This window comes from Thalia democratica, chromosome 4 (genome assembly GCF_965202585.1).
Source record: "Thalia democratica chromosome 4, ktThaDemo2.hap1.1, whole genome shotgun sequence".
NCBI classification, from domain to species: domain Eukaryota; kingdom Metazoa; phylum Chordata; class Thaliacea; order Salpida; family Salpidae; genus Thalia; species Thalia democratica.
This window is the reverse complement of record NC_139168.1, coordinates 59,353,824-59,381,322: the sequence shown is the minus strand read 5'-3', so window position 1 is coordinate 59,381,322 and position 27,499 is coordinate 59,353,824. Positions and strand designations below refer to the sequence as shown.

General features: G+C 25.7%; 1 protein-coding gene across 5 annotated transcripts; it reads left to right on the top strand.

Moving 5' to 3' along the window:
* The first annotated feature begins 1,184 nt into the window (after positions 1-1,184).
* On the top strand, positions 1,185-26,490 carry LOC145833961 (uncharacterized). Of its 5 annotated transcripts, none has more exons than XM_082941249.1 (14): positions 1,185-1,350; positions 1,432-1,503; positions 7,016-7,072; positions 20,877-20,942; positions 21,547-21,936; positions 22,317-22,791; positions 22,942-23,185; positions 23,381-23,536; positions 23,675-23,759; positions 23,931-24,071; positions 24,726-24,860; positions 25,077-25,195; positions 25,287-25,464; positions 25,599-26,490. In XM_082941249.1, the coding sequence occupies exons 1-14, from the start codon at positions 1,251-1,253 to the stop codon at positions 25,874-25,876; spliced, it is 2,496 nt and encodes an 831-aa protein (XP_082797375.1). In that variant the 5' UTR covers positions 1,185-1,250; the 3' UTR covers positions 25,877-26,490. The 5 variants fall into 5 exon arrangements, with proteins under 5 accessions (XP_082797375.1, XP_082797374.1, XP_082797373.1 ...); XM_082941248.1 differs by having other exon boundaries at positions 23,928-24,071; XM_082941247.1 differs by having other exon boundaries at positions 23,636-23,759.
* Positions 26,491-27,499: the final 1,009 nt, after the last annotated feature.

Here is a 27,499-nt window from a genome sequence, read left to right as displayed (position 1 = left end):
TATTATTTTTTACAAATTACTTGCTCTAGGTTAACAAAAAGCTTAGTTTTTTAGAATTACATTTTAAAATATTTTTCTCAATTATCTGATTTAAATATAATCTATTCCCTTTCTGCCTCTTTTCTTGCATAAACTGTTTGTATACTTTGAATTTATTTATATTAATTTTTCATATTTTATTAAAGTTTCAAAGAAATGCTAGCTAGCTTAAAAGATGACTCAAAAATTTCAAAAACATAAGCTTATTTATATACCAGTTTAGTTTGAAAAAAGCTTCTTACTTTTAAACTCAAGTTCATCCATTTAAAAATTAACTTTAATAAAACAGGAAAAATTCTGTTTAATTACATCCTGTATAAGCAAATGAGAATTACTATGCCTATTTATGTGTGAATTAATTTTTGTAAAATTTTACTGCATTTCTTTTTTTTACAAAAAAATAAACAAATTTAACTAAGGCTAAAGTACATTTTGGATTCTCAAAACAAAATTTCAGCATTACTAATGTATGGACTGCATAAACAATTTTTGAAATTGTTTGCCAAGAGGTTGTTTGTACAATGAGAAAAATAAACATGCATTTTATTGACTGAAACAATTTTATGATGGCAGTCTGTGTATTTGTTCAAAGTCAAAATGTGTTTGGTATATTGTAAATGTTTTAAATTCATAATTTGAATAAGTCAAACTTAAACGAAATGTGATAAACTATTTGGATTACCATCACCTTATTTAAGTATTATTTTTAGGTTTTCAGTATATAGTTAGCTTTATGTTTTACAAAAGAAAGTAGACTTAATATAATTATTAGCCTTTAACACTTGACGTATTGTATAAAATTCAACAATGGATGAAGTTTATTTCAATATAGTATATTAAATGTAAATCTACTAATATTTTATAGTCTACTGTTATCTTTTTTTGCTGGCTATAACTTTCATAAACATAAATTTATTTTTATAAAATATATTATTGCTCTAATTTTGTGTTGTATTACAAATTTTTAAATAATGCAGTTTCTAATTATGAACTTTCTATTAATTGAAATACCAATTTTTCAAATACTTAACTATTAAGTAATTATAAATAGTTAAGTAAAAATAGTGATATGATATTTTTTCATATAGCCTTTTTATTAATCTTATAAACTTTAAATACTCAATAAAAAAAAAATTCCTAGAACTTAGCTAAAAGCTAACAAAAATGTTATAAATACTTTGAAGAAAACGGTCAATCACTATAGTGCAAAAATGCCTACACAACTAGAGTTGCTTACCCAAGCAGCTTACTACATAGAGAACAATCCTCAACAACAGACTGATAACAGACAGCAACAGCAACTAAATACAAGTAATTGTTTGTTCTTGTTATAAATGATAGTCACTACTAATTCTGTTTCTTATAACTTAATACTTAAAAAATATTTAACAGCCTCTTTGCCGCCTGTGTCTGAACAGCCAAAAAAAGCTCCTAGGTCCCAATTTCAGAATCCTAGTTTTGAAAGTAAGCATTAGTTACTTTTTTAATAGTTAAACACACTTTTTTACATTAATGTTATTTATATTACAAATTGTAAAATTAAAAAAACAGTTTTTTTTGTAATGTAAGATCTAAAGCTTTTGCAGAGAGAGTTATTGAATTAAAGTAAAATTATATCATCAAATATAACTGTTCAAAATATAGGTTTAATTGTTTGCTAATAAAAATTCCTAGTGAAATAACTTCACTGGAATATAAATAAAAACAAATTGTACAGTAATCTTCCTTTATTGTACCAACATATGTTTCTGTGTGACAAATCAACACACTTCAACTGGGTTGTTAAATGGAAAGAATAACTTTTTCAGTTTGTTCATATATATCTTTAAAAATATTATTTTATGAAATAATGATAAATGCAATTCTTTAAACTTTAAAAGGAAACAATTTAAGTGTTTTTCAAATTAACTGTCATAAAAAATTATACAGTGAAAAAAAAAGTTATTCATTGCAATTTTATGCATACTTTATTATAATTTGCTAAAAACAGTTAATTCTGCAAGCCATTCAAATCCTAACAATAACCAGAAATATAAACTATCAAAAGTGTAATGTTTGTTTTTAATAACTCTAGTCAGAACAAGAAAGTAGCCAAACTACGTATTTCATTTTTAATTAGTGTTATAACTTTGACAAAAAAAAACTTAAAAGTTTTAAACAATATATCTGTTACAACAAAATTATCTTATGTGTTTCAAAATGAGTAATAAAAAAAGAAGCTTTTTGTTAAGTTTTATTTTGTAAATCTTGTGTGTAAATGAACAGATTGTAGAAATAGCTGTTTTTTATTTACTTAAAACATTTTTTAATATAAATTGTTAATATCTAATTACTTTTTGAAAATAACCAACAAAAGTTTTATTTGAAAAATCTGATGTTTATTTTGCTTTTAAATTATTTATTTAATTAATCATTGTAGTTCTTTATGTATTTTTTTAATAATGTAAGCTTAATTAATTATATTACTTTTGTAAGGTTATAATACGTTATAATTTTTACTTTGCATTAAATTTTTGTTTTTATAATTCTTAAGGTGATATTTATTGTTATAATTGGTCATCATATATATACAAGTTATTAATAGTGGTTATAAACTATTCAATTATACAGTTAGATTGTAAATTTTAATTAAATAATTATAAGTACTTTAAACTTTAAAATTTTAAAAATATAACACTAATTTAATTTTTCAAAAACCAGCTAAATAAACAAAATAAAAGCTCGTTTTTTATTTTACTGCAATAGTATGTCATACGTTTTTTGATCTATCTTCAATTATTACATTTCACATTTCAAAAATACTTTAAAAACAGCTTTATGTAAATTAAGTCGTAAAACAGAAAATTAAATACCTCTGCTGTTGCGTAAAACGTTTGGAATTTTGAGCCACGTGATGTTTGTTGTGTCTTACGTTTTATTAAAAAATGTTTTATAATTTTTTTGTACCTTTTCTAAATATACTTAAGATGTAATAACTACTAATGTAACTTTTTAGAAGACTTTGTTTTATTTTAATTATGCATACACTTTACAGTATGTGTTTGAACGATTAGTGCAGTTTGTAAAATGGATTGGTTTATGTTTACAGCTGTTGTTAGTTAAAGCAGGAAATTTTAATTACTGTAAATTGTAATTAAGCACCTGTAGGTTATGTTAAGTGTATAATTTTGAACAATTTTTTTTTCGATGCAAAGTATACTTTAGTTGTGTTTTTTTTGGAAAAAAAAGTGTTTTATAGTTTTTTATTTTTACATTGTATGACTTTGTTATTTTTTATTCCTAAAATTTAACAATTCTACAAAATTTTAAGTATGTTCTTTTCAAAAATCCATTGTAATGGTTAAATCAACTATTTGATTTTTAGTCTGGTAGTATAGTGTAAATAAAAAAGTAATTTACAAACCATGTTTTATCAATGAAAGTAGTATTTCATAATTTAAAAAAATAAATGTTTATAAAAAGAAATGTTTAAACATTTTTTAATGTAATAACGAAAAACCTTATGTGTCACTGTCAAACTAAATTTTTTCAATGGCTCTAAGTTTTAATATTTTATTGTAGCTCATAATTAATATACTTATGTTTTATTAAAAGATTCATATAATTGTTTTTAAACAATGCGCCAAATTAAGATGTTAAAACATCAGCAAAGTGACATTTAAAGTACACAATGCATTAAGGCATCAGATTCTTTAAATTAATATGAAATAACTGTGAATGTTAGTAGCAGGTAGGTGGCAGAGGTCAGCTAAGGTCATATTTTTGTATCTTACTTTTGTCTTTCAGTTGGCTTTGTCTCTTTCTGCAGGTGTTGTCATTTAAAAGCAAGAATGTTTTTAAATATTGATAATTTTAGATATAGAAATTTTAAAATAGTTTATGATTTATACAAAGTAATTGTATAAAAATTTGAGTTGAGAGCTTTTTGTATTACAATTCAAAATCAATAGTATTATTATTATTTAATTCAAAATAGTATATAACATTTAAAACAGTTTTTTATGCGTTTTTAATAATCCTCATTCAACTATAAAACTTTAAATTTGTTACCCTGTTTAAATAGGTATTTGAATACAACATGATTACACCTTAACTTTTATGTCAATTTTGTGTAATTTAATTGATAAAGTAACTAGTCAATTCAAAATTTTTAATTTTATTAACAAAATAATGTTTCACGCGCTTGAACCAAATCAAACGAGATCATCAGTTGAATAAAATTCGTAATTTTTTTTTATATAAACATGCAAGAAGACATTAGGCTAAACTTGAAATAAAAGTGTCATTTATTTGTAAAAATCAAAAAAAAAACTTATAGTTTAAACCTATCAATTAAAATAGATATTAATTTTAGATACATTGTAAATTGATAGCTTTAAAGTTTAAACTATAAGTTTTATTTTGTATTTTTGTTTTGGTTTTTTAAACATAAATGCTAGTTTTATTTCAAGTTTAGCCTAATGTCTTCTTGCATATTTTAGTAAAAATTTTTACAGATTTTCTTCAATTGATGATCTCGTTTGATTTGGTTGAAGCGAGTGAAACATTCTTTTGTTAATAAAATTTCGAATTGATCATTCTCCCTACCATTAAGTCGACAACTTTTGTTGTCATCTATAAACTAAAAAGTACACGAAGTAACAAGTGGTTAAATTAAGTAGCTTGTGAAATTCAATGCCTTATAATTAAAATAGAATATGATTAAAATCCTGTGGAAAATATTAGCTTCATACATTTATATTATTAAATTAAGGTTAGGAATTTAGCTCATTAATCTTATTTTTAAGTACATCTATTTGATTTACTTATGAATTAGTTTTTAATGCGTTAAAAGTAAAAGCTCCTAAACTTATTATCATAAACTTCGTTTATAAAATTTATAATTCAATCAATAATGAATTTTTTTTATTTTTTTTATATTGTTTTATAAGTCGCAGTTCTTAAAAAACATAAAACTTTATTAGTTTAATGTTAAGACTGCAAACAGTTTTTGGTTATTTATCTTAAATAATCTGTAAAGTATTTAATATTAAGCTTTTTAACTTAATAAAGTGGTACATTTACTTTAAGGTAACTTTCACAGTAATTTAATATATCATACATTTTAAGCTAAACTGTTTAAAGTTATAATACATGTCTTTCTAAGTAGCAGAAAATCATTTAAAGTTAGTAAGAAGAACTAATTACAGTAAGCTACCTTTTTTTTACAGATGTGTATTCAAAGTCTTATAAACATTTCTTAATAACACTTTCATTGCCTCAGGACATCAGACTCTATGCAACCGGCTTTAATTTGTTAAAACACTTTTAATTTAACTAGTTGTCTGACAGTGCTAGTTACCAAAATTTGATAGCATTAATGTTTGCTTTATCTATTCTAGAAAATTTAACTGATAAAATCTTGCTACACTGGTAAAATTGCTCAATTTGCTAATAGGTTTGCTTATTGCTTAGTATATGTTGAAATTTATTGGTAGTTGTGATACCAATAAATATTATTTTAAAAATTGTTTTTTAATCTTATTGATTACTTTAAATAAAAAATATTTTTTAAATAGTTTGCTTCCAATAGAACACGTGTTTTATTTTTCTTAAACTATTTTTCAAAGGTTATTGGCATTAAAAAAATATATTTGTATTCATTTCTGTGAATGTTTTTTTTTATACAATTCAAATTTACTATTTTAAAATAGTTTTTTCTTGATTTGATTTGTTTTATAAGTTTTGTAATGATTTATTATTTGATACTACAAACTAGTTTTTTTTTGTGTGTTTCTTTCTGTTATTAATATTTAAAGGCCAACTTATCATGTATCATAAACATTTGGCTAAATTTAAAGCTTGTTTGTTTTGTATAAACGTATGTATACACAAATTTTAAGTTTAAATTACTATAAGGATTACATTGTAAATTTTAGAGATGATCTGTTTCTGTTTGCAAGCACTTGTTTAATATTACTTATCGCTTTTTAAATTTGGCATTTGATTGCTTATCATGATTCATTATTTTTGATAAAAGTTATAAAAGTATTTTTGTACTAAGTAAACTTTGTAATGAAATGTAATTAACGTGTTTCACCAAAGCTTAATACACACTGACGTTGCATTATACCTTTTGCCAATCCCTAATTAATTAAGCTAGGTTTTTGTTCTTAAACTTATAGCACACGTCTGAAATTAAAGACTTAGTGTTCTTTGTTAGTAAATTTTTATCAATCTGCTGTTTGTACATATTAAAGTTTTTCTTGGTTAGAAAGTTTTAGAAATTAAGTATTCTATATCTTTTTTATTGTTTACAAAAAAACTTTTTCTTGAAAAGGTATAATCAATTAAGTGGTTGAAAATATAAGGTGAATGACTTAGATTACTGAAATATGGGCAGGTTTTCAAGTTTAAACTACACAAAGTTTATTTGTTATAACGAATAAAAAGCAACAAAAACTTTTATTACCAAAGCATTGTTTGCATAAACATTGAAAACCAAACAAAAACGTTGTGACGCAATGCTTTGCTATGTGCTTATCATTTGCTTTTGAAAAAAACCACATTTAAATAGCACTTGTTTTATGACTGCTTTTGTTTAGTTACTTTTGTCTTTTCCCTGTTAGTTTTAACTGTCATGCCGAAATGTTGTAAATGATGTAACCTGAAAACCGCTGTACATCTTTGGTGTTTGCTTAAAAGTTTCTATGAAGTTGGTCTGTGCAAAAAATTAATATTGTTAAGTATATAACGTTTTAAATTTTCTTGACCGTTTAATACAATTTGTTTTTATTTTGTCGATTGAATTATAAAAGAATTTACAGATAGTTGTTTTTCGATTAAGATGTGTTATTTATGGTTGAGTCTTTTCTAGATAAAATCAAAATGAAAGTATTAGAATATCTGTAAAGCAAAACTACTTAATTTAAAAACTCAATATCAAACTTTAGCAAAACTTTATATCAAATAAAATAGTTGCTTTCCGTTTTTACAGCAAACCAGAAACAAATAGTAGAGACTACCAGCGGCAATTTAGCTTCCAATAGCAGAGGTTTGTTAATTTTTTAATCAAGGTTTTAAAATTTCAAAGGTTAACCTTATATAAGTTATTTCCTAGGTAAATTTTACAAAGTTTTGTATATATTTTTTAATATCATAAATTTGTACTTTAGTTTTATTAAAAATTGCAACGTTGGCATTTATACGCATACTCCTTTTTGTTGGATAAGTAATGTTTGACCGCTACCTGGTAGTAGAGTGTTTTTAAACATTCTTATATGTTTGTAGTAGATTTCAATTTTATGCACTCTAAAAATAACACTTTTAAACTATAAAGCTTTTAATTAAAATAGAATAATTCTAACAAATTCTAAAACAGTTCTGCTGAGTGGCAAAATACTAAGTATGTTAAATGTTACCTAATTGTTTTTTTTAATTTAGTCAAACCACAATTTTAACTTTGATTTTTAAAATTATTGTTTTAGAATTCAGACGATCTTCCAGAAATTGTATTATGCTAATTGTACTTAAACAACTGAATCAAAAAATTAATTGTTTTACTATTTTTATTATAAGTTTTAGTATTACTTTTTAATTGTCTTTTATTCATATTAATTTAGCTGTTATAATTATCATATTTGTTATAATTGATTAAGTAAACAATTTAACAGCATAATAACCTAAATCTATAACTTTTTGTTTTATGATTTGGACCATTATTTTTTCCTTCAAACTCGTCACATACTAAAAAACAAGTGTAATATGTACGATTGTGATATGATGTGTAAGTAAGTGAGAAGTATATTTTCTAGTATTTTAAAATAAAACTACAACAACTAAATGAAAATGAACTTTGAATGCTTAATTTTGTCTATAAAACTGTTAAAAAAGTTGAAACAAGTTTTTAAATAGCAAACAAATTATTATTTTTCAATCAATCTAATTTATTAATTTGTGTACAAAGTTAATTTTGTTTACACACAGTGTTTGCTACGATTATTTTTTTTGATAAATATTAAGAAAAAAAATTCGCTACAAAAATAACGTTATACTGAAAAAATTTTTTTCGGATTTTCAATAACTTAGAAAATATTATTAGAGTTTAAAAAAAAAGAATCTTTTTTTATTTTTGTTTGAAAGTAGTTCTTCCTTTAGATTTTTAATGAATAATTTAGACATGTCGTCTTTCACGTAGAAATAAAATTGAAAATATATTTTTGTTTGTTAAACTAAAAGCGACTGCCGATTGATGCCTACTTGTTTTCGATAATTAGTTGTTCGTTCGTTTTATATTTCTGGTAAAAACCAAATTAGTCAGCAATTGCTTTTTAATTTATTTTAATTGTAAAATGTACTCTTATAAAGAAATACTGTTTAAGAGTGACAACTCTCCAAAAATTTTCTCAGTTTTCTCATAACAACTTAAATAAATTATTACTTAGCTTATCACTAGGTTTTTAAGATAAGATAAAATATATAAGAATTTCTAACAGTTTCCATTATTTCTGTCATCAATATCGATTTCAGAGTTTTTTATCTTAGTTTTAACAAATTTTATACTTCACAGTTATTGAGTTAAGTTTTTTATTTTTGGTTATAAGTTAATTCAAATAAAATAATTTACGTAATTTTGTATATAAAATTATTCTTAAAAAATCTCTTTCTTGTAAATTTAAACGTATAGTTTTGTATTTAAGTATTAAACAATGTAAATAAAAAGTTGTAAAAGATGGATATTTTCCGTTTCAAATTCCTTTTTTTTATAACTTCCTGTAAAATCATTTAAAAATGTTGTTCAATATACATATTACCATATGAAAATATTTTAATAATTTTTTTGAAACTAGCTCTGTGTTATTTTATTATTACTGTTTCAAATTATCTATTAGTTCTTTATTCTCTCCACATAAAGTTTTGAACATTTTTATTGCTTAAATGGTAATTATACTATGCATAGCTACAAAGTATAGATTAGTTTGCATCACAAAGTGTTAAATTGTTTTAACTTTAGCTTTAATCATATTAAATAAATACATAAACAATATGGTTCAAAGCCCATATTACTGGTAATTACCAAATTTTTATTATTTCAATGTCTATGTGTTATAAACTATTTTTAATTTCTTTAAATGAAAACACTACGTGTTTAGTTTATAGATATAGTTTTAAAACGCAAATATGTACGTTTTTTCCATTAGTATGTGTAAGCATAAAACTTTTTCTATATATACTTTTACAAAAATAGCTTGTAGTAGTTAAATATCTGTCAAGTACTTGAGATAATAAAAGTTCATGCTTAGTTAACAGTAAATAATGAATCATTACTTAAAACCTTTAGTATTCTGATTTCGTTTATAAAGTTTTATGAAATTTTAATAAAAATAATTTTCATAATGCTTATTTAAGAATTTTTTAAACTTAATTTTTTATATTATATATTTATTGGCAAAGTGTTATTTAAAGTGTTACGAAAATATTTATTTTATACATATCAAAAAATTATTTTAAATAAAGTTTTTTAGATAATAGTTACGAAAAAGAACGTTATAAAAATAATTTTTTTAGAAACATTTTAAGGTCAACTTATGTTTTTTATCTTCTATGTAAATATGTTTTAGATACAAAGCACATAAAACTAATTTGTTATTTTAAGTTCAAACCCAATAAACTTTTTTTTTTTGGTGTACTTTAGTTAGGTTACTCGATTTAAATTATGCCAAAATTTGCAATATAAATAATTTTTTTGTTTTTTTGAGTTTAACGTTTTATAAATAAGTTCTGTATGTTATTGTAATTTATTCTTATTTTAATTTTATAAAAAGTGTTCAGTTTATAATGTTGTTTTAGTAAACAATTTAAAAAAATATTAAATGTGTTAAGATTGGAACTTTTTAAACTAATTTTCAATTATATACTTATAATTAATCATGTATATTTATTTATTGACGAAGTGTCTTTACAAACAATATTGATACTCATTGAGCCGTGCTGAACTAACAAATCATAATTGATAATTAGTTATTATAGCCTGTTTTGTGATAGTTTTGGTTGTTAATACATTGGTTTTAATTTAATGTTTTTCTGGAAATTTAAACAGTTAAAGTTAACTAAATAAAGAAATCACTTAAAATTATTAGTGTCAAAAAAGTTGATGTGGTAGTTTCAGACAAATGGTAAAACTACCTTTTTTATTAAAAAGTATAGTCCTAATGATAATTAATAAACGTAATTACTACTTTCATATTTTTACATTAACTTAGTTTTCTCTTCAATTAACACTCTTAAGGCTATCAATCATACAAAAACCATACCAGTTTATCTTTGCTGTGAAAAAGCCGCATCACAACACTAACAGTGTTAAAATCATTAGAAGGCTATTAATGATAGAGTATGAAATTTTACATATTAAAAAGTTTGAGGTAGAATATTAACTGTACTATAGTTGTTTTAGTAAAGGAGTATTTAAACTTGAACTAATGCCGTCTTGTCAGCTGTATATATAATTTTCCAGCCTTATTTCATAAAATGTATTTGTCTTTAATAGTTTGTTCAGCACAACATTAAGTATAGTTGTTTTAATTTGTATGTTTATATTATATAAATTTATAATTTCTAATTTACTTCCATTATACATAGTTTAAACATTATAAATGAATATGTAATTTAAAATTTGTTACGCGGTTTTTTTTTTTTTTGTAAAAAAAAAGTAATTTATAAAATATATTCTAACATTCTGTTATAAGAAACAAATTAGTTTATAGTGCCATGATATTTGTCCAAACATTTGTTTAGTTTAGATTAAAGCCATCACCTTTAAATACCTGGTATCATTTAGATCGAAAATAGGACTTTTTTATAGGGAACGGGTCAAATATGCGCGAAGACACTTTTGCACCGAGGGTCACTTTTGCACGAAAGGTCATTTTTGCACGAGATTAAAAAAAAAAATAAGTAAGTTACCGACCTAGGGTAACAGTGATAGTAAAAATAATGATTAAAAAAAATTAAAAAAATTATTATAAATACAAAACAAGACAAATAAATAAAAATAAATTATTAGAAAAATAAGATAAAAAAAAATATATTGACCGAGGGTAATGGTTAGGGGTAACAGTGATTGTGAAAATAAGTTATAACAAATAAAATTACTAATAAAAAAAAACAGTAAAAAAAGGTTAATTAAAAAAATAAAGAAAAAAAGTTACCGACCGATGTTAAGGGTTAGGGGTAACAGTGATAGTAAAAATAAAATTTAAATTAACTAAAAAAAATACAACCCGTGCAAAAGTGGCTTTTAGTAATGTACAAAGTAAGTAACTAAATGTATGTTTTGCAACTCGTTTAAATCAACTTACTAAATGTACAAAATGCGAACCGTAAACATTTAAATGGTTAATTAAATACATCTTAACGTTGGTTAATATTTGTATTCAGCTACCGTTTGATAAAAAGGGAATAGGTTTACAAAAGATTTATGAAAAAATCGTCCAACGAATATGAATTTCGCTTATCACTTACGAAGATTAAAGTTGTCAAACTGAATATTTACATTATTAAAAGATCAATAAGTATTAAGATAACAGTTAGTCCTTTTCAATAAACATTATTTAAATCAAAGTAGTTGTTTGATTTGTGGTCAAATTTTTTAAAAGGTTTGTACAATTTAAAGAAAAAAAAACTACTTATCAAAATTGTTTAATGAAGGCATCTCTTAGTGTAGTTACTATGTAAAAAAAAATATATCCAAAAATTTTCGCAACTATTTGAAAAACTTATTTTATAAGGTGTATGCATAAGTATTTGAAGTAAAATTAAAAAAAAAAAGTTTAACATGAAACTAAATACTATTAGCTGTGTAGCTACTTTATTATGAAATACATGATACCTGAGTTTTGTGTTAGTTGTTAAAAATTGTTTAATTAAACGCTTTCAATAAAATAAAAGTTTTATCATATATGTATTTCATTATTGCTAAATCAAGTAATTTTTGACGCAACATCGTAGTATAAGGCGTTAGTATTTAGTTGTGATTTTTTTTAAACGATTAAGTATATTTTTCTGCAACAAATCTATCAACTGAGCATTTCAAATGTTGATTGATTTAGAATTTCAACACTCAAAATACTTCAAACGTCCATTATAAGAACTACTATAGATTAATCCAGTTTTGTAATAACAGTTTACTACCTTATGTTTTATGTTTTTGAACGAGTAAAATATTAAAAAAAAAAAAGCATAAACAAAACCAATTATGTTATTTGTCAACGTGTAGTTTTTGTTTACAATCAGGAAGTTTTAGTTTGTTTAAAGTTACTAATTTAAAGTAGTTTATTAATTGTGTATTATTTATTTATATTGAAAAAAATTATATCTACTTTGAAAAAGTTTAAAGTGTAGTTAAAACTATAAGCGACTTTTTATACTATAACTAAAACTAAATAGTTTTATAATGTAATGATATAGTTTTATAATAAAAAGTTTTATAAATTTATAATAAAACTATATGCCACTGTAAGCTACTTTTTTACAACTGCGATAATTTTATTTTGTTCTAACATAGTAGTGTTTTCTGTAATACAAATACTTTATTTTTTCATTATAAAAATGTTTGCAAAAATCAGCTCAAATATGATATGTAGATTTTAAGTTTGTACAAGCTTGGAAAGTTTTATGGTCATCGCAAACAAAGATAAAATTATTGTAATTCATGAAGGTTTTCTGTGTTTAATTTAAGCTTTGAAAACTTAAATTTTAAGCCAAACGTTTTCCATAATAAACTTTTTTCTTTTCATTTTTATCTTTTTTTTTATAATAAGCCTGAAAAATCACTCAATACCTTTACATGGAGTATTTGTTGGGCTATAAAAGTTGTACATTCTTAACTAAACTCTATTTCTGGTTTCTAAGTATAAGTTTTACTAATTCACATTTTACCAAGTAACTTAGTAAAGTTAACTTTAGATCAAAAGAATAAATACTGAACCAAAAACTACAATTTAAAATTTTTTACGAGTCTTAGTTTTTACATACATGTGTAAATGTTTGTGTTCAATACAGTAAAGAATGATGTGATATTCACCCGAAAACAATTGTCTCACGAAATTGAATTATTATATTTAAAAATATATGCAAAAAATATGTATAAATATTATTAAAAATGAAAAGAAATGTGCCAAAATTAAATTAAAACGAAGCTAATAACGTCTACTCCAAAGTCATGCATTTACACGCAACTTTTACAAGTCAAGTCGACGACCTCGGAATTTGACATGCATTTATGGCAAAATTTAATTTAAAGATAAGAAGGTTGAAAAAACATGAGACGTGTCGCTCGTACAAGTTTTTCACTTTGTTAATTAATTTGCTGTTTCCGTTATGCAATTTTGCTTCGAATTGAACTTTTCAATTTAAGAAGTTACAAAGTTAGTACTTTTGTTTTACCTGTATTTAGAAATGATACTTTATTTTGTTAGATAAATTTTGATAGTATATAGAAAAATTGGTCATTTTTTCAGATATAGTCATTTTTGCAAAATACCGATACGGTCTGTACTTACTTGACTACATCTAAAAGCTACTTTTTTAGCACCGCGATTTATGTTAAAAGTAATTAACTCTTTTGTCAAAAATAACTTGTTTTATGAAGTATAACAATTGTATGTACTTGTGGTTGTATTAGTTAAACATTGCATTTATAAAACAGAATCAGTCCGTTTAGTACATAAGGATAAACAAAGTATGACAAAACCCGACTAAAAGTCGAGTTTCTGCATTAGTTTTACTGTATATAAGTAGAACATTTTTAGATAGAGAATTAAATAAAATAAGTTTGTACTCAGGTTGTTATTTTTCGTGTTATGTTTGTGAGAACAATGTATTTAGGTGAAAATTATAAGTTTAATAATTATTATATATTAAATATTTTACTTATACTGGCCTCTATTTACAAAAAGTTTTCTGCTAAAGTTTTATTCCAATAGCAAGTTTATTTCATTACTTCAAACTCAAATGTTTTATTAAAGTTATTTTTGTTTTAAGGAAAAAATCTCCTCAAAAAGTTAAAACTACTAGTTTTGGAAATTGCATGCTTAATGCCCAGTGAGCAGGGACAGTCAGTGAATCATAATTTTGGCCGCTCCAAGCCAATCCTAAAGACGTGCCTTTTTAACAGCATGTTCGCAATTTTATACAGTAACTTGCTGCACACTTAATGTGTGAAACTGCGTTTTCTGAACTTTAACAATTGATTTTCCAGTTTATGCAGATTTGATTAAAAAACACAAAAAAAAAGGGAGTGATATTACGGAAATGTCAACATATGTTTAGTATTCGCGTAAATTGTTTACTTTAACATTAATTTTTAAACAGTCAAATTTCACACGATTTTTACTGTTTTAACATATTAAAGGGCATTTCTATCAAAAAAATAATTTTTTCAAAGCTAAAAATGAAAAATTAATGCTAATATAAAAAACTAGATCAAAAGCATTTACATTTAGATTAGTGTTTGCAAGGTTACATTAGCTTCATTACAAAATAATAATAATTAGTGATGCAATTACATTTTATTGGTTTTTACGCTTGTATAATTACAATAATAAAAGCATTATTTAAGGTCAAAATATAAAAAATAATGCCTCTCAATTGGTGGTTCAAATGTATTCTTATAATTCAATTTACAGCGGTGACAGATTGGTTTTTAAACGATACAGATGTCTAATTTGTTGTAAATCGTAAATAAGTCTGTCACATACTTAATTATAACTTTATTAGTTTGGATTTTTTTAGGAATTTTTTAATGTGTACTAGTATGAATATGTTTATAAATGTACACATAAAAAAAGATTTTGTTCTAATAAGAAAAAGCTAAGTATTTATAGATTTAAAGTTTAAATTACTGTATAGTTTTACAATGTCCGAAAATGATAAGTTTAAGAACAGAAGGGATAGCAATGAACTAAGTTATGATATGACTTTTTTTATAACAGCAGAAGTTCTTAGAAATAAACTTAAAACTTTGGAATATTCAAATTAAACAAAGTAATGATATATCTACAATAAAGTATTTTGACCGTAACTATATATTTATTGACGTATTGTTATATTTGTTCATCAGTCAGTTTAAGTTTTTTAACTAGTTTTCGTTTTTTTTAGACACAAAGTTATAAAATGTGTGTGAAAAAAAGTGATTTTAAGTAGTTATAATTAAACACTTTATTGAGCCTTTTTGTAGTTGTATAAGCTGTTTTTTTAAACAAACTTTATTTCGTATTTTTAGTAACTCTACATATCAGTATGTTTTTATGGTATTTTTACTGTTTATTCAACTACATAGTTTAAAAAAAACTAAACTTAATGATTATTTATTTTTCATTTTAACACGACATGTTGTATTATTAATCTTTATTAGGTTAATCTTCATTTAATTTGACTATTTTTTTATCACAGTAAAAAAAAATACCAAATAATATATTTTCTCCTCAAGTGTAATTGAAAATTAATTATTGTAAATTCAAACGGTATATTTTTCTTCAAGTACATTCTACTAACAATATAATTTGCTCAAATTTGTAAACAAGGCTAGTATATTAATATAATTATATTAATAATTATTGTTAGTATAATTATACTTGTAAAAAAATGATAAAATACTTTATCAATGATTGTACGGTAACGTAATTTTTTTTTTAATTTCTTCTAAATTAGACTTCCGTTTGTTTAACATACGTAAGATATTTAATATTTTAAGTACAATTTTTTATCTGAACAAAAATTTGACTTAGACTTATCTAGTTCAATTAGTTCAAAAAAAAGTTTTAGTATACTTTAAACTTTAGATTGAAAGTTAAACCAAATATGTATTTTATATGTAGAAAAGAAACACATTTGAATTACGCTATTAATAGCTTGTAATGAGAAAAAAGATCTTGTCGTACTCAGATGCTTGAGATATATGCTTAGTTGAGTAACATCCTTTGTTAAACTTTGTAATCAGCTAGTTATTTTAAAAAGATAAAAAAATTAAGATGCATCTATTTTAAAACTTTTTATTTGTGTATCGTATAAAAAGGTGCGATAAACAAAAAAGTTGCCCATTTCAATCTTAACAAAAAAGTTTCGTGAAAAGTAAGTTATTTAAAATAGACAATTTTTTTGCGGTTAAAAAAATATAACATAAAGTAATATAATACACCTTTTATATTTTTGTTGAAAATTTATTTACTTATTCTTGTTTTCGATAAAATAAAGCAGTAAATTTTGTTAACATTAAGATTTTAGGCTAGTTTTTTTTATTTTATGAACTTTACAGAAATTAAGATTTTTATTTGATATCATGAGGAACGTTTATAGTTTCTTCCTGACTAAGTTTTATATTACAGCATGTATTAGTTTTAAATTCAGATTTTTTTGTAAACTATAGTAATAAATCCTTTGAAACGTTTTGATCTAGTTAAAAAAGTGATACGATAAAAGTCTTGTTTCAACTGTTTCTCCTTTTAGTGCTATTTGAAAATATTTTCAAAAATAACACAAATGGAGAAGCTCAATTACATTACGGGAACTAATAATCGTTTACGTAAAGTTTAAAAAAAAATCCGTTAAGTAAATATTAACAGAAATATGTTTAAAAACAAAACTAAAACGACTGTAAAAACTGCTTTGTTTTTGACTATAATTTGATTTTATCATTGAAGGAAAAAGTGATCATTTAAAATTTTATTCATTAAAATCAAGGTATTTTTTCACGTTCTTTTTTTTTGAAAGGAGCCGTTCCTTGTCTTTTTGCAAAAACTTTAAAATTGAAATTCAATAAACGTTATGCAATTACAATTGCAGTTATTGATTTGAATGATTCACGTTATTGAATTCATCAAATTCAAAAAAAAATTCATGTTTGCATTTTATCAATCGTGAATTTCGCCTTTTTATAATTTTCGATTTAAACGCAATTAATTTTTGTGGAATGTTTTCAAAAATAGAATTTAACGGATGTACGTAGTCATTCCAAAATTTTATTAGAAAAAGTAAGCAAAGTTGAGCTCGATGAAAAATTTAACCTAGAATTTTTTACATTATCTATTCAGTTTACAGAAAGTTATCTGTTTACGTATTTTCTGACTTTCCACTGAAACGCAAGTTTAAGTCGCCACTGTGTGTAGTGATTCGAAACAAAATGTTTCCGCAAATCAACGCGAAAATCTGAAAATTTGCTTATTACGTCACACTCATAAAAGTCCGCGGCCTCCTTGATGTCCCGTTTACACGATTCAAAGTTCGTGAACTCTACAAGGGTGCTCGTTATTCAAATTATTTTAAGAAACGATAGCTGCTATTTTTAGTGATAAGGATTCTTTACTTTTTATGTTTGCGATATTTTTTGTAATTATTACTTTTCATAGATAATACCTCCTCATGGTCGAGTTTTGTTTAGAAAACTAAAAAATACCTATCCAAAAAGTTATAATAAAGGTTTAAGTGTTTACTAACTTGTAGTAGTTGGTTTTTAAAACAATATTAATTACGAATCAAAGATATACTGTCAGTTCCGACTTTGCAACTTTTTACTAAATACTAGATTTGATTTGCGCAATATTGCAGACTTAAAACTAATGAAACTTTATAGGTTACGTATGTTTATATGTTTGAAAAGTTTTTTTACAAGCTAATATAAAGCTTCTTAAATAAATTGCAATAACTTTTTTATTTCTAAAACAATATTAAAAATATAAATTAAATTTATCAGCCAAATAAGTAATTAACTTCAAGCCATTTACAAGCTTATTACATTTGATTAATGTCTTTTTAAGATAAAACTGCCAAATTACATAACTTACTCAATATTGAAAATTTTGTGGTACTAAAGTGAATTTTTTTTTTCGAGGTTTCAATTATTTGCAATCAATAAATCTTAATTAGTGGTCGGTTTAATTCGGTATTGTTTAAAAACATCTTATGTTGGCAAAACTTTATCCTTAAATTTTAATTACTTGGGTGACATATCAAAGAAAAACGTATGGATAGATTGTATAACTCACACCGAGCATTTTGTCTGCAAACATTTTCTAGTGGGAATGTTTATGCAAAACACACACCGAGCAGAAACATTTATCTGTAAACATAAAGAAAATTATTTTTACTTAACACACGGTTAAGTTGTAATGGTTGACGTTTCAGAAAAGGTAAACATACAAATTGCAAACAATTCACATGCATTTTCAATGCGAATTACGCCGAAACGAAATTGGGCAAGTCCGGGAGAGAGAGCCTTTTTCTTTCCTTTTTTGCTTTCTCATACTGTTGAGTACTTTTATCTTGAATACATCAGTTAAACACGATTTAGTATAGAAAACTTCCCAAATGCATGTTTAATGTTTGGCTACGAAGTTCTAGACTATGTAAACAAAAGCAAATTTGTTATAATTTCTTAGATTGTTTTAATTTTATTTTGCACCAGTTTAAGTTTTATATATTCATTATAAAATTTAAGTAATTATCTTTATACAGTTGTTTTAATTTAGACAGACCTAGATATTATTTTAATATTTTGTTTAACCTAAACCTACAATAATAATGTATAAATTTTTAAATAATAGAAAAAATGTTCAAGTTGTTTTAAACCCCTATTTGTTATAATTCCTTTGAGTATTCTTCAAAGTTGGAAAAAATTCCTTTTAAATCAAAAATCAAATAAAATTGCATTTTGATTTTTCCCGTTCATTCAAAGTGCGCGAATGTTTGAGTAGCAAAAAAGTTTTATGACGACTCGCTTAACAGGCAGTTTTGTTTGAAGTTTGTTTCTTATCATCCGGTAACTACTTCAACGTTAAGATTACGACAAATCAAGGGGGTTGCAGATAAGAGTGGCGTTTATTTTTGTTGACCTTATCGTTATCTCGCTTCTTGTCTTGTCCAAATAATTCTTGGAATACATAATGTATAAACAGTTTGTGCTAATCGTCAACAAACATTTGCTTATGGAGTTTTACTCTAAATTACTTAATTGCGTACTTTTATATTTTAAAAACATGTTTTTTTTATTACGAGCTAAGTTTATAAGTTTATGTTTTTAGAAATTAATTACTTCCGTTTAATCAGTTAGTTTAAATAATTTAATTTTTAGATAGTTTTTTAAATTAGATTACTGTTTTTTTATTTACTTTATCGAATATGCCATGTCACCTTATTATTGGAAATTATATATTTATGAGATATTATAATTCTATCTAAACAGTTTATCTAATTACGATCTATTTTAATTGTTTAAATTAATACTTAAATATGAAAAAAACACTTTCTAAAACTTAACTTTGTATAATTATATGTATTTATTTTATATTAAATCTTTTTTTTTTATTGCTGACAGCCGTTTATGCGCAAATAGCGTAAGTAATCAAAGCAAATATTTTTTTCTGTACAAAATAAATATTTATCTCCTCTGCAACAAAAGTTGCATTAAGAACTGTGACAACTGTCAATCAAAAACAATATATTTAATTGCTTTATATAATTGAACTCAAGTTAGCTTTTTAAAATACTATACTTAGGTTATATTTATAACAAGTTGAAAATATCTATAATAATATTTTGATATTTATGATTTTTGTGTTGATATTTAGAATTCAATAAATAAGTTTTGTATATAAATATTACAGAATTGGTTTTAGTTGGCATAATTAAAATATTAGTTTTTAATTTTGCGTTTTTTTATTTAAATTAATTTTAAAGTAGTTAATTTCTTTGTATTTGAAAGTAGTTTTTTTTTTACACCTGTCGGTTGTAGTTTAGTAGATTAATAGTCTACATTTGTTGTTTAGAATATAAAAACAACTTCTTTTATGTTTGTTTTTTTTATACTATTTACATTACATTTCATTTTTTGGTAGTGCTTAAGTTATTTTAAATGTACTGAAGTTATTGTTTATTTAAGCTAAAGTGTTTAAATATTAATATTTGTTTTAAAACTGTTTCCTTTTTTAGTTTTCTTAATACATTAGTTTTGTACTTAAACAAGCAAAGGTGCGCTTTAGAATTTTTTTATGAAATGATTTGCGTAACTTTTTATCCAGAAAAAAAAAGATGAAGTAGTAGCCTTATAAACAGATTATAACATTTGAGCATAAAAAGGAAATATCAAGACTTTAAAAATACTTTAGAAAGTTTTAAAGCAGTAGTTTTGTTGAATATACAAAATAATAAAAGGTTTAAATAATTTGCAGGTTTTTAAATCTCATGATTAAGCCACAAATAGTAAAACAAAAGTTTTATACTTAAACCACGTTTAAATGTGTATGTTGAGAAATTTGTTTATGTTTGTCTTAATTTTGAACCACAAAGATGAAGTATGGATGTTATTAATGCATTATATTTAAAAAAATGTACTTTCACACAATTTTGTTTTTTAAATGCGAAAAGTTTAAATGAAATATTTTCAATAAATAGAAGCACGTCACGTTCTTTGTTGACTATTTTAATTTCTCAAACAAGGAACTTTTATTGATTTTTAGAGTTTTGTGTTTTTTGTGTTGTGTCTAAAACAAAAAAGTACGTATTCAATAATTTCTTTAGACAATCATAAGGCTGACATGTGTGTTACATCACGTACACATTTGTTCAGAAATGTTTTCAAACAAACAGTTTGTAAACTTATTTTTGATAGTTTTAAACATGTGCTTTATTAGGTTATTTTTAAAATTTATTTAATTTATAATATTATGATAGTCCGGAACTTTTCGGAAATAAATTTATCTAATTGAAAATATAACTAATAACAATTGTGCAATTATTATAAAAGTATTTTTCAATTAAAATTATTATTTATTTGATTTTATTTACGAATCAACCGGTTTTTTTTTCAGAAAATAATTCAAAAGAAGCTTTAAATTTACAAAGCAATCAGTTGACAACTCAAAACAGTACTAACGGTAGATTAGTTTTTTTTATTATGTATGTCGAAACTTATTTAAGTATCTATTGAGCTTAAAAACTTACTTTTTTTGTTTTTCTACACAATATTTTGTAGTTATATTTAAAAAAACATTGTGATATCACACCAATATTAAAATTTTTTTTTACTTGTTAAGGAATATAAATTATTAATAGCTTTAAATTAAAATTTCGATATTTATTAGTTTCACCTATATTTATATTGGATTAGAAATTTTTTTCACTAATGGGTTGTTGAAAATATGTTTTTTTTTTTACTCGAATGAAGATCATTTTTGAATTAAACTTTGTGGTTGAGCTTTAATTTTTTTCTTATTTAAATGCCTTTAATAATAATTAGTGTTACTAAAGTGTTTTGTAACTTAGAATTACTTAAAAGTTTTAGGTATAATGTATTTTTAATAAAGTTGTGTACTTAAGATTACATTTTAAAATGGTTTTTGTATCTGATAAAATAGCCACAATTGTGTGCAATGTTTTGTTTAAAGTTAAGATACCTCTGTAATTTATCTTACATAATTTTCAGAGTAATTTATGACCACCAAGTTTTATTAAATAAAATCATTTTGTTAACTATTACAGTGATGATGAGCAACAAGCATCACCCACCCAAGCCCATTGTGACGTCACAACAACCTGGTTTAGGGCAGCAACAACAGCTTCCATGGTCACATTTGCTCCCGCCGCAAACACAACCCCAGCAACCCGCCACGTCTTTCCCTGACAACCAGGCCTACAACCAGTTCGTCATGTCCCTACTCTCCCAGCAACAGCAGCAAAGCCCCCAAAACCAGGGGAATTTCCCTGCTCAGGGTCAGGTTCCACGCGCCGCAACCACGCAACCATCCACTCAGCAGCCAACCATCTTTCCCGCTCAGCATTTGCTCAACCCGGCCAATGTCAACCCACTGTTGCTTTCCGGCCTTCTAACGAATCAGTCGGCCAACCCGACGACTTCTGTCCATCAAAACGGTTTGTTCACCGACTTTCATTTATATATATATTCTGATTTATATAAAACAGAGGCCGCAAGCCTTTTATAAGTGACGGGCCAGTTTTCCTTAAAAATTCTTCCGAGGGTCGAAACAGTTTAAAATGATTTATTATAGTAATTAATAAGATAAATAACTTTTTAAACCAAAATATGCAACAATAAATCGCTGGTAGTTAATAATTATTAATTTAAGCGCCTAACTGTTGGTTTTACCACAATTTTAGTTTAATCGGGGTCCATAGTTTGCCTTCACTCATAAAAAATGGTTGGTTTTTTTTCTATACTTCTTCTCTGTTTATTTTATTTAATTTCATATTTTTTAGATAAATCATCAAACTTTTACAAACTAATATTGCAGGCACGAAGCAACTCGACCAGCAAGTGCAGCAGCACGCAGCAAACTTGCTTCCAAACTCCCAACCTGCTGCGAACCCCTTTGCCCCCAACCTGCCCGGCTTCAACGGTTTGAACTCCAACCCGATGGCGCTCTACAACTACCTTCTGCTCAACCAGCTCAAATCGCAGCACTCGAGTCCCTACTTGCCGCAGCTGTCAACACCCGCTCCTCCTGGCCTGCCCCAACCCACGGACAAAGTGAACCCGAAAGCTCCCGCGTTGGACCCGGCTTTGCTGGCGAAAATATACAGCGGAAACCCCTTCTTGAACCCTTACTTAGGTCTGCAGGGCCTCCCAATGCCCCCTCAAAGCGTGAGCCCCTCGGTGAACAACGGTCAGCTGCACCACAAGAAAACTCCTCCTTCCTCTGACAGGCAGCAGAGAGTTTACACGCCAGCAACTAAAGCAAAGTCTAGCGAGCATGCACTGAAAAACAGGTATTTCGATTGTATTATTTATAGTTATAAAATGGCAGAAAGTTTTTTTTAAATGTTTTTTTAGATAAATTTATGTTTAACAAAGATTTTTTTTATAATGTGTAAAGAGCAACACTAGTGCATTTTTTATTAATCATTAAAAATATGCAGGCTAAAGACGTACAGCCCGCACGCCCCGCCATCGAGCAGCATACAGCAGGATATGAAGAACTACAAGAACATGTTCACCGCCCTTGACGACAAGATGAACCGTCACTATGGCAACCAGCAGCCTCCCCCCGCATACAACCTCGCTCGACACGGCAACAACCCAATTGGGAATTCTAGGAACGGCTCTGTGGCGCCACAAGACGGTGGTTATAAAAGCAACGCAAACCTGGTCATGCACAACAGTGTGAGTATGCTCAAACTTTTAAGGGCTTGATAAAATTATAAAGATTGCTTAGTTTTCAAATCAAATGATTTCAGTTTTTAAGTAACAGTTACCTATTAAATTCGTTTAAATTACCAATTAAATTAGAAATAAGTTCAGCAAAACTTTTTAGACATTTCTTAGATTTTTTCAATAATTTCAATTCTTCTAAAACAGACTTCCTATCAGCCGAAAAGATCACGAGTGCCGTCAAGTAATCTTGTAAATGCTGATCCTCTGACAAAGCGTCATAAGATGGACACCGGTGGCTTGGTGAATGTTAAAACTACCAATCCCAACAATGACAGTATTTACCAATTTTCTAAGTTTAAGGTGAGTTAGTGTTTTTAGTCGTTGTTTAAAGTACTAGTACTTTTCCTTGAAACTAAATGTTAAGCATTGTTCTTTGTATTAAATAATTAAATATTCAAGCTGAACAAACCAAACGGTAAAACCCAAATGCCAAAACAGAATTTCAACGCACAACAGTCTAAAGCAGACTTCTACAAGCAACCACCGGGGATGCACAATTATTATAACATCAACCAATACAAAAGTATTTTACGTTTGATATTTTTAACTTTCACGAAAAAACTGTAAATTATGTTGTTATAGTATTCTTTCTAACTAATTATAGTATTAAATCTAATATTAGCAGCGGTCATTACAAAAAGTTCATTTGCATGCTTAAGATTATAAGCAATATGTTCACTAATAACTTTAGCAGATTTGGCGATGCCTAAAAAGCAGCAACAAATGCATTTTAACGGTTTTCAAAAAGACCATTTAGCTAATGGTTTGAAGAAGCCAATGCAGACGAGCAAGGTTAATAATTACCCAACCACGTCGAAAAACAATGTATTAAACGGTTAGTTGATGATAAGAATTAGCGGAATTACTATTTTTTTTTAAATACTAGATTAATGTAAAGCTAGTTAAAAACAATTAAAATAAAATGTACATCTAGATTAAATTTTATTTAGACACAGCTTATTCCGTACCCTAGCTTTTCGTATACTTTTACAAATCGTTGTATACCCTCAATAGATAAATGTATATTATTTTGTATATACTAATATAATTTTACGATGTACAGGGTTGCCACAAACCTGGAATATAAGAAAAACTTGCAATTTGTCAATTTAAGGTAAAATACCTGGAATTTTTAAAATTTTGAAAAAAAAAGTAGAAAAACTTTGATTTGACCCCAAAAAATCTAACATATAGATACAAAAATTGTCATCTTTACAGTATCTTTTCAATGTTTTTATACTATTTAACGCCATTTTTTACCTTAAACTTAATTTTAGACTAAAAATAGACCCAAAAATGTGTACTTTCAAAAACCTAAAGAATATTTGCCAAAAACTAGTGGCAACCCTGGATGTAAAACTATCACTGTACCTTTTTAAGATTAGCTATAAAAAACGTTAATATATGGCATAATATTTTTTATCAAGTTTCATTTTCTTTAGTTTTACGTTCACTTTTGTCTTTGCTTAAGTATTTAATAAAATTGCAGACGTTGAAAGCCATTTTAAGAGGTCACTGGGAGCAGATCAATACAAGCAGATAATGAATAATGACACTAAAAAACATGAAGAAAAAAAACACCCTCAAAAACAGAAAAACTTCCATTACTACCAAGAAAGTGGTGGTAAGTTTGTTTTTACTACTTAAAATAAAGATTGCCTCGCATACATTTTACTAAAGAGAAAACAGTTAATAAAACAGAATAAGAAGTACAGTTACCAAATACTAAATTGAATTACCATGATAAATAAACTTAACGATGATATCATAAATTTATGATTTTTATCTCTTGTTTACATAAAAACTTATACAACAAGTATTCATCCTAGTTCTATTTCAGGAGCTATCGTAAAAATAGACAAAAGTGCAGATGTGGATTTCTTGTTTAAAAGAGAACTCGGCGGAAAAGCGTGGGAAAATCTGACTGAAAACACCGATCCTAAACAACTAAACAGTGAAGTGTGTTTTTTATTACATTACGACTATAAAACAAAAGTACTTGCACCTAATTTGCACGTTTACAAATAATCTAAACATTAATATAAAACAGCATCACCACAAGTACACGAATGAACGTCTTGCAAAAACTGGAAAGCTCCCATTGGAAAGGTTGCAAGAAAGGCAAAAACAGCTTGCAAATAAAAAGGTGCAAAGTATTGAAATTGATAACAACAACAATAATGGAAACCTAAACCAAAAGCCAGTCAATTTAGAAACTAAAGACGAAGGTTGTTACATTTTGGTTGTTAAACAGCATACAAAACTACGTGAACTAAATTGTCTAGTTGTATTGTAAAACATGCGTTCTGTGAAAATTTTTAAACAGTTTGTATATTGATAAATATTAAGTGTTTTTTAACAGAGCACAATGTAGTTACAACGCAAGCCAGCAAAAAAGAAGTAGTTGAAGAAATGGAACAAACCCAGCCGCTCGACTTTTCTAAGAAACCCGCCAGCAGAATCAGCCAGGAGAAAATGTTGCGTTTACAAGATGTGGCCGAAACTCCGGCAAGCTCAACAGCAGCCATGGCTTCCGTCAACAATCAAGTGAGTGTGCCTACCAGCTTGAATCTGAAGAAGAGCAATTTCTACGACGACGACATCAAAGAGTTTTCCAGCCCGTCAGATTCTGATGATTGAAAGTCGTTTAAATTTCACGAAAAAAGTCCCGAAAGTTACAGCTGAGCAATTTTGAAAGAAACGCGAAACTTCGTTTTGTTTTCATTCATTTATCGAGTTCCATTTAGTCGGTGGTAAAACGTACAAACTTGAAGATATCAACGTTTTCCGATGTACAAATCATTTAAACTTTTTACTGTTATAATTGTTAATTTTTTCGCCCTTTTTTAGTTGGTGTTTTACTTGAACTATTAGCGTATGATAGTCAAAGAAAAGTTTTCAAACTCCTTTTCTTATCTTTTTGCAGTCGGTTATTAACGAGATAATGTCTTTTATTTTAAACGTGTAAAATTTTTAATCTAAAGCTAAACATGATAAAATTCAGCTGTTAATGTTCTCTTTACTGGTAATTTGTACTTTTAACTGTATGAATAATAGTGATGTTCATTAAAAAAATATGTTTCGTTTTTTACAGTTTTTTACTTAATTTATAATGTAAGTGTTCATATACTTATTTGTATATAGAAATTCTAACTATATTTGTATAAAATTAGATAACATTACTAGCTTTCAGTCGTAAGTAAAACTTTTACAGTATCAAACAATTTGCACACAAGAAAAAACATTGCAAAAAATTGTAGATGGGTACAAAATTTATTTAATGCGTTATTTAGTCTGCTTATTTTACCCAACTATACGAATAAGAGTTTTTTATTTGAAAGCTTAGTTTTTCTACTATTAAAAGTATTATAAAAACTTTTGTATTTCTAAAGTATTTTATAAAGTACTTGGTCTACTTAACGAATATTTTAAAAGCTTTTTAAATTTCAAAAAATTTTAAGCTTAAATACAGTTTTTTTACTTTAAATAATTCCTAAACTACATATAATACATAAAAAAAAACCTAATAGAAAAGTAACACCTCACTTTTTTTTTTCTAAAACTTTTAAAAGTATTTAATAACGTAAAAAAAAAATTTTAAAGGAAGCACAAACTAATTATTTTTAACATTTATTTTAAATGGGATAATAAATAGCAAAAGCTTACTTTGAATTTTTATATTGGTTTAAGATTTTTGCATGTAAAAATGATAATTTTTTAAATTAAATCAAAACAACATAAACTTTAAGTTACTTTTTTAGGCTATAAAAAGTTAATAATACTACATCACTAGCAACTTATTAAACATACTAAAAGATAACATTGCTTGTTTAAAACATGTTTGTCTAAAAAATGAACACTCTCAATAAACATTTCTACAACAAGTGTTAAGCAGATTTACTGACACTATTAAAAATTTTAATGAAGAGAATAAGTTAATTATACTAGTAATATATTGAAAGGCGATAATCGGAAGTTTTAAGAATTGAATAGAAAATGTTTATTTTATAGCTGTACTTCTACTAACCTGTGTAAAATACTAAAACATAATCATTACGATACGTTGTCATTATGGTATTTAGGTTGGCTTTATTTTCTGTTAAAGCAGCTCTTTTCGTCTGTATATAAGGCAAGGGTCGGCAAACTGCGGGTCAAGTCTGGCCTGCAACACTTTTTTCGGCATAAAATCAACATATGAAAAGTTAAATACAACTTTATTTCGATGGAGTTGTAAATCTCATTTTTTAAAAGTTGTTTCTGAAG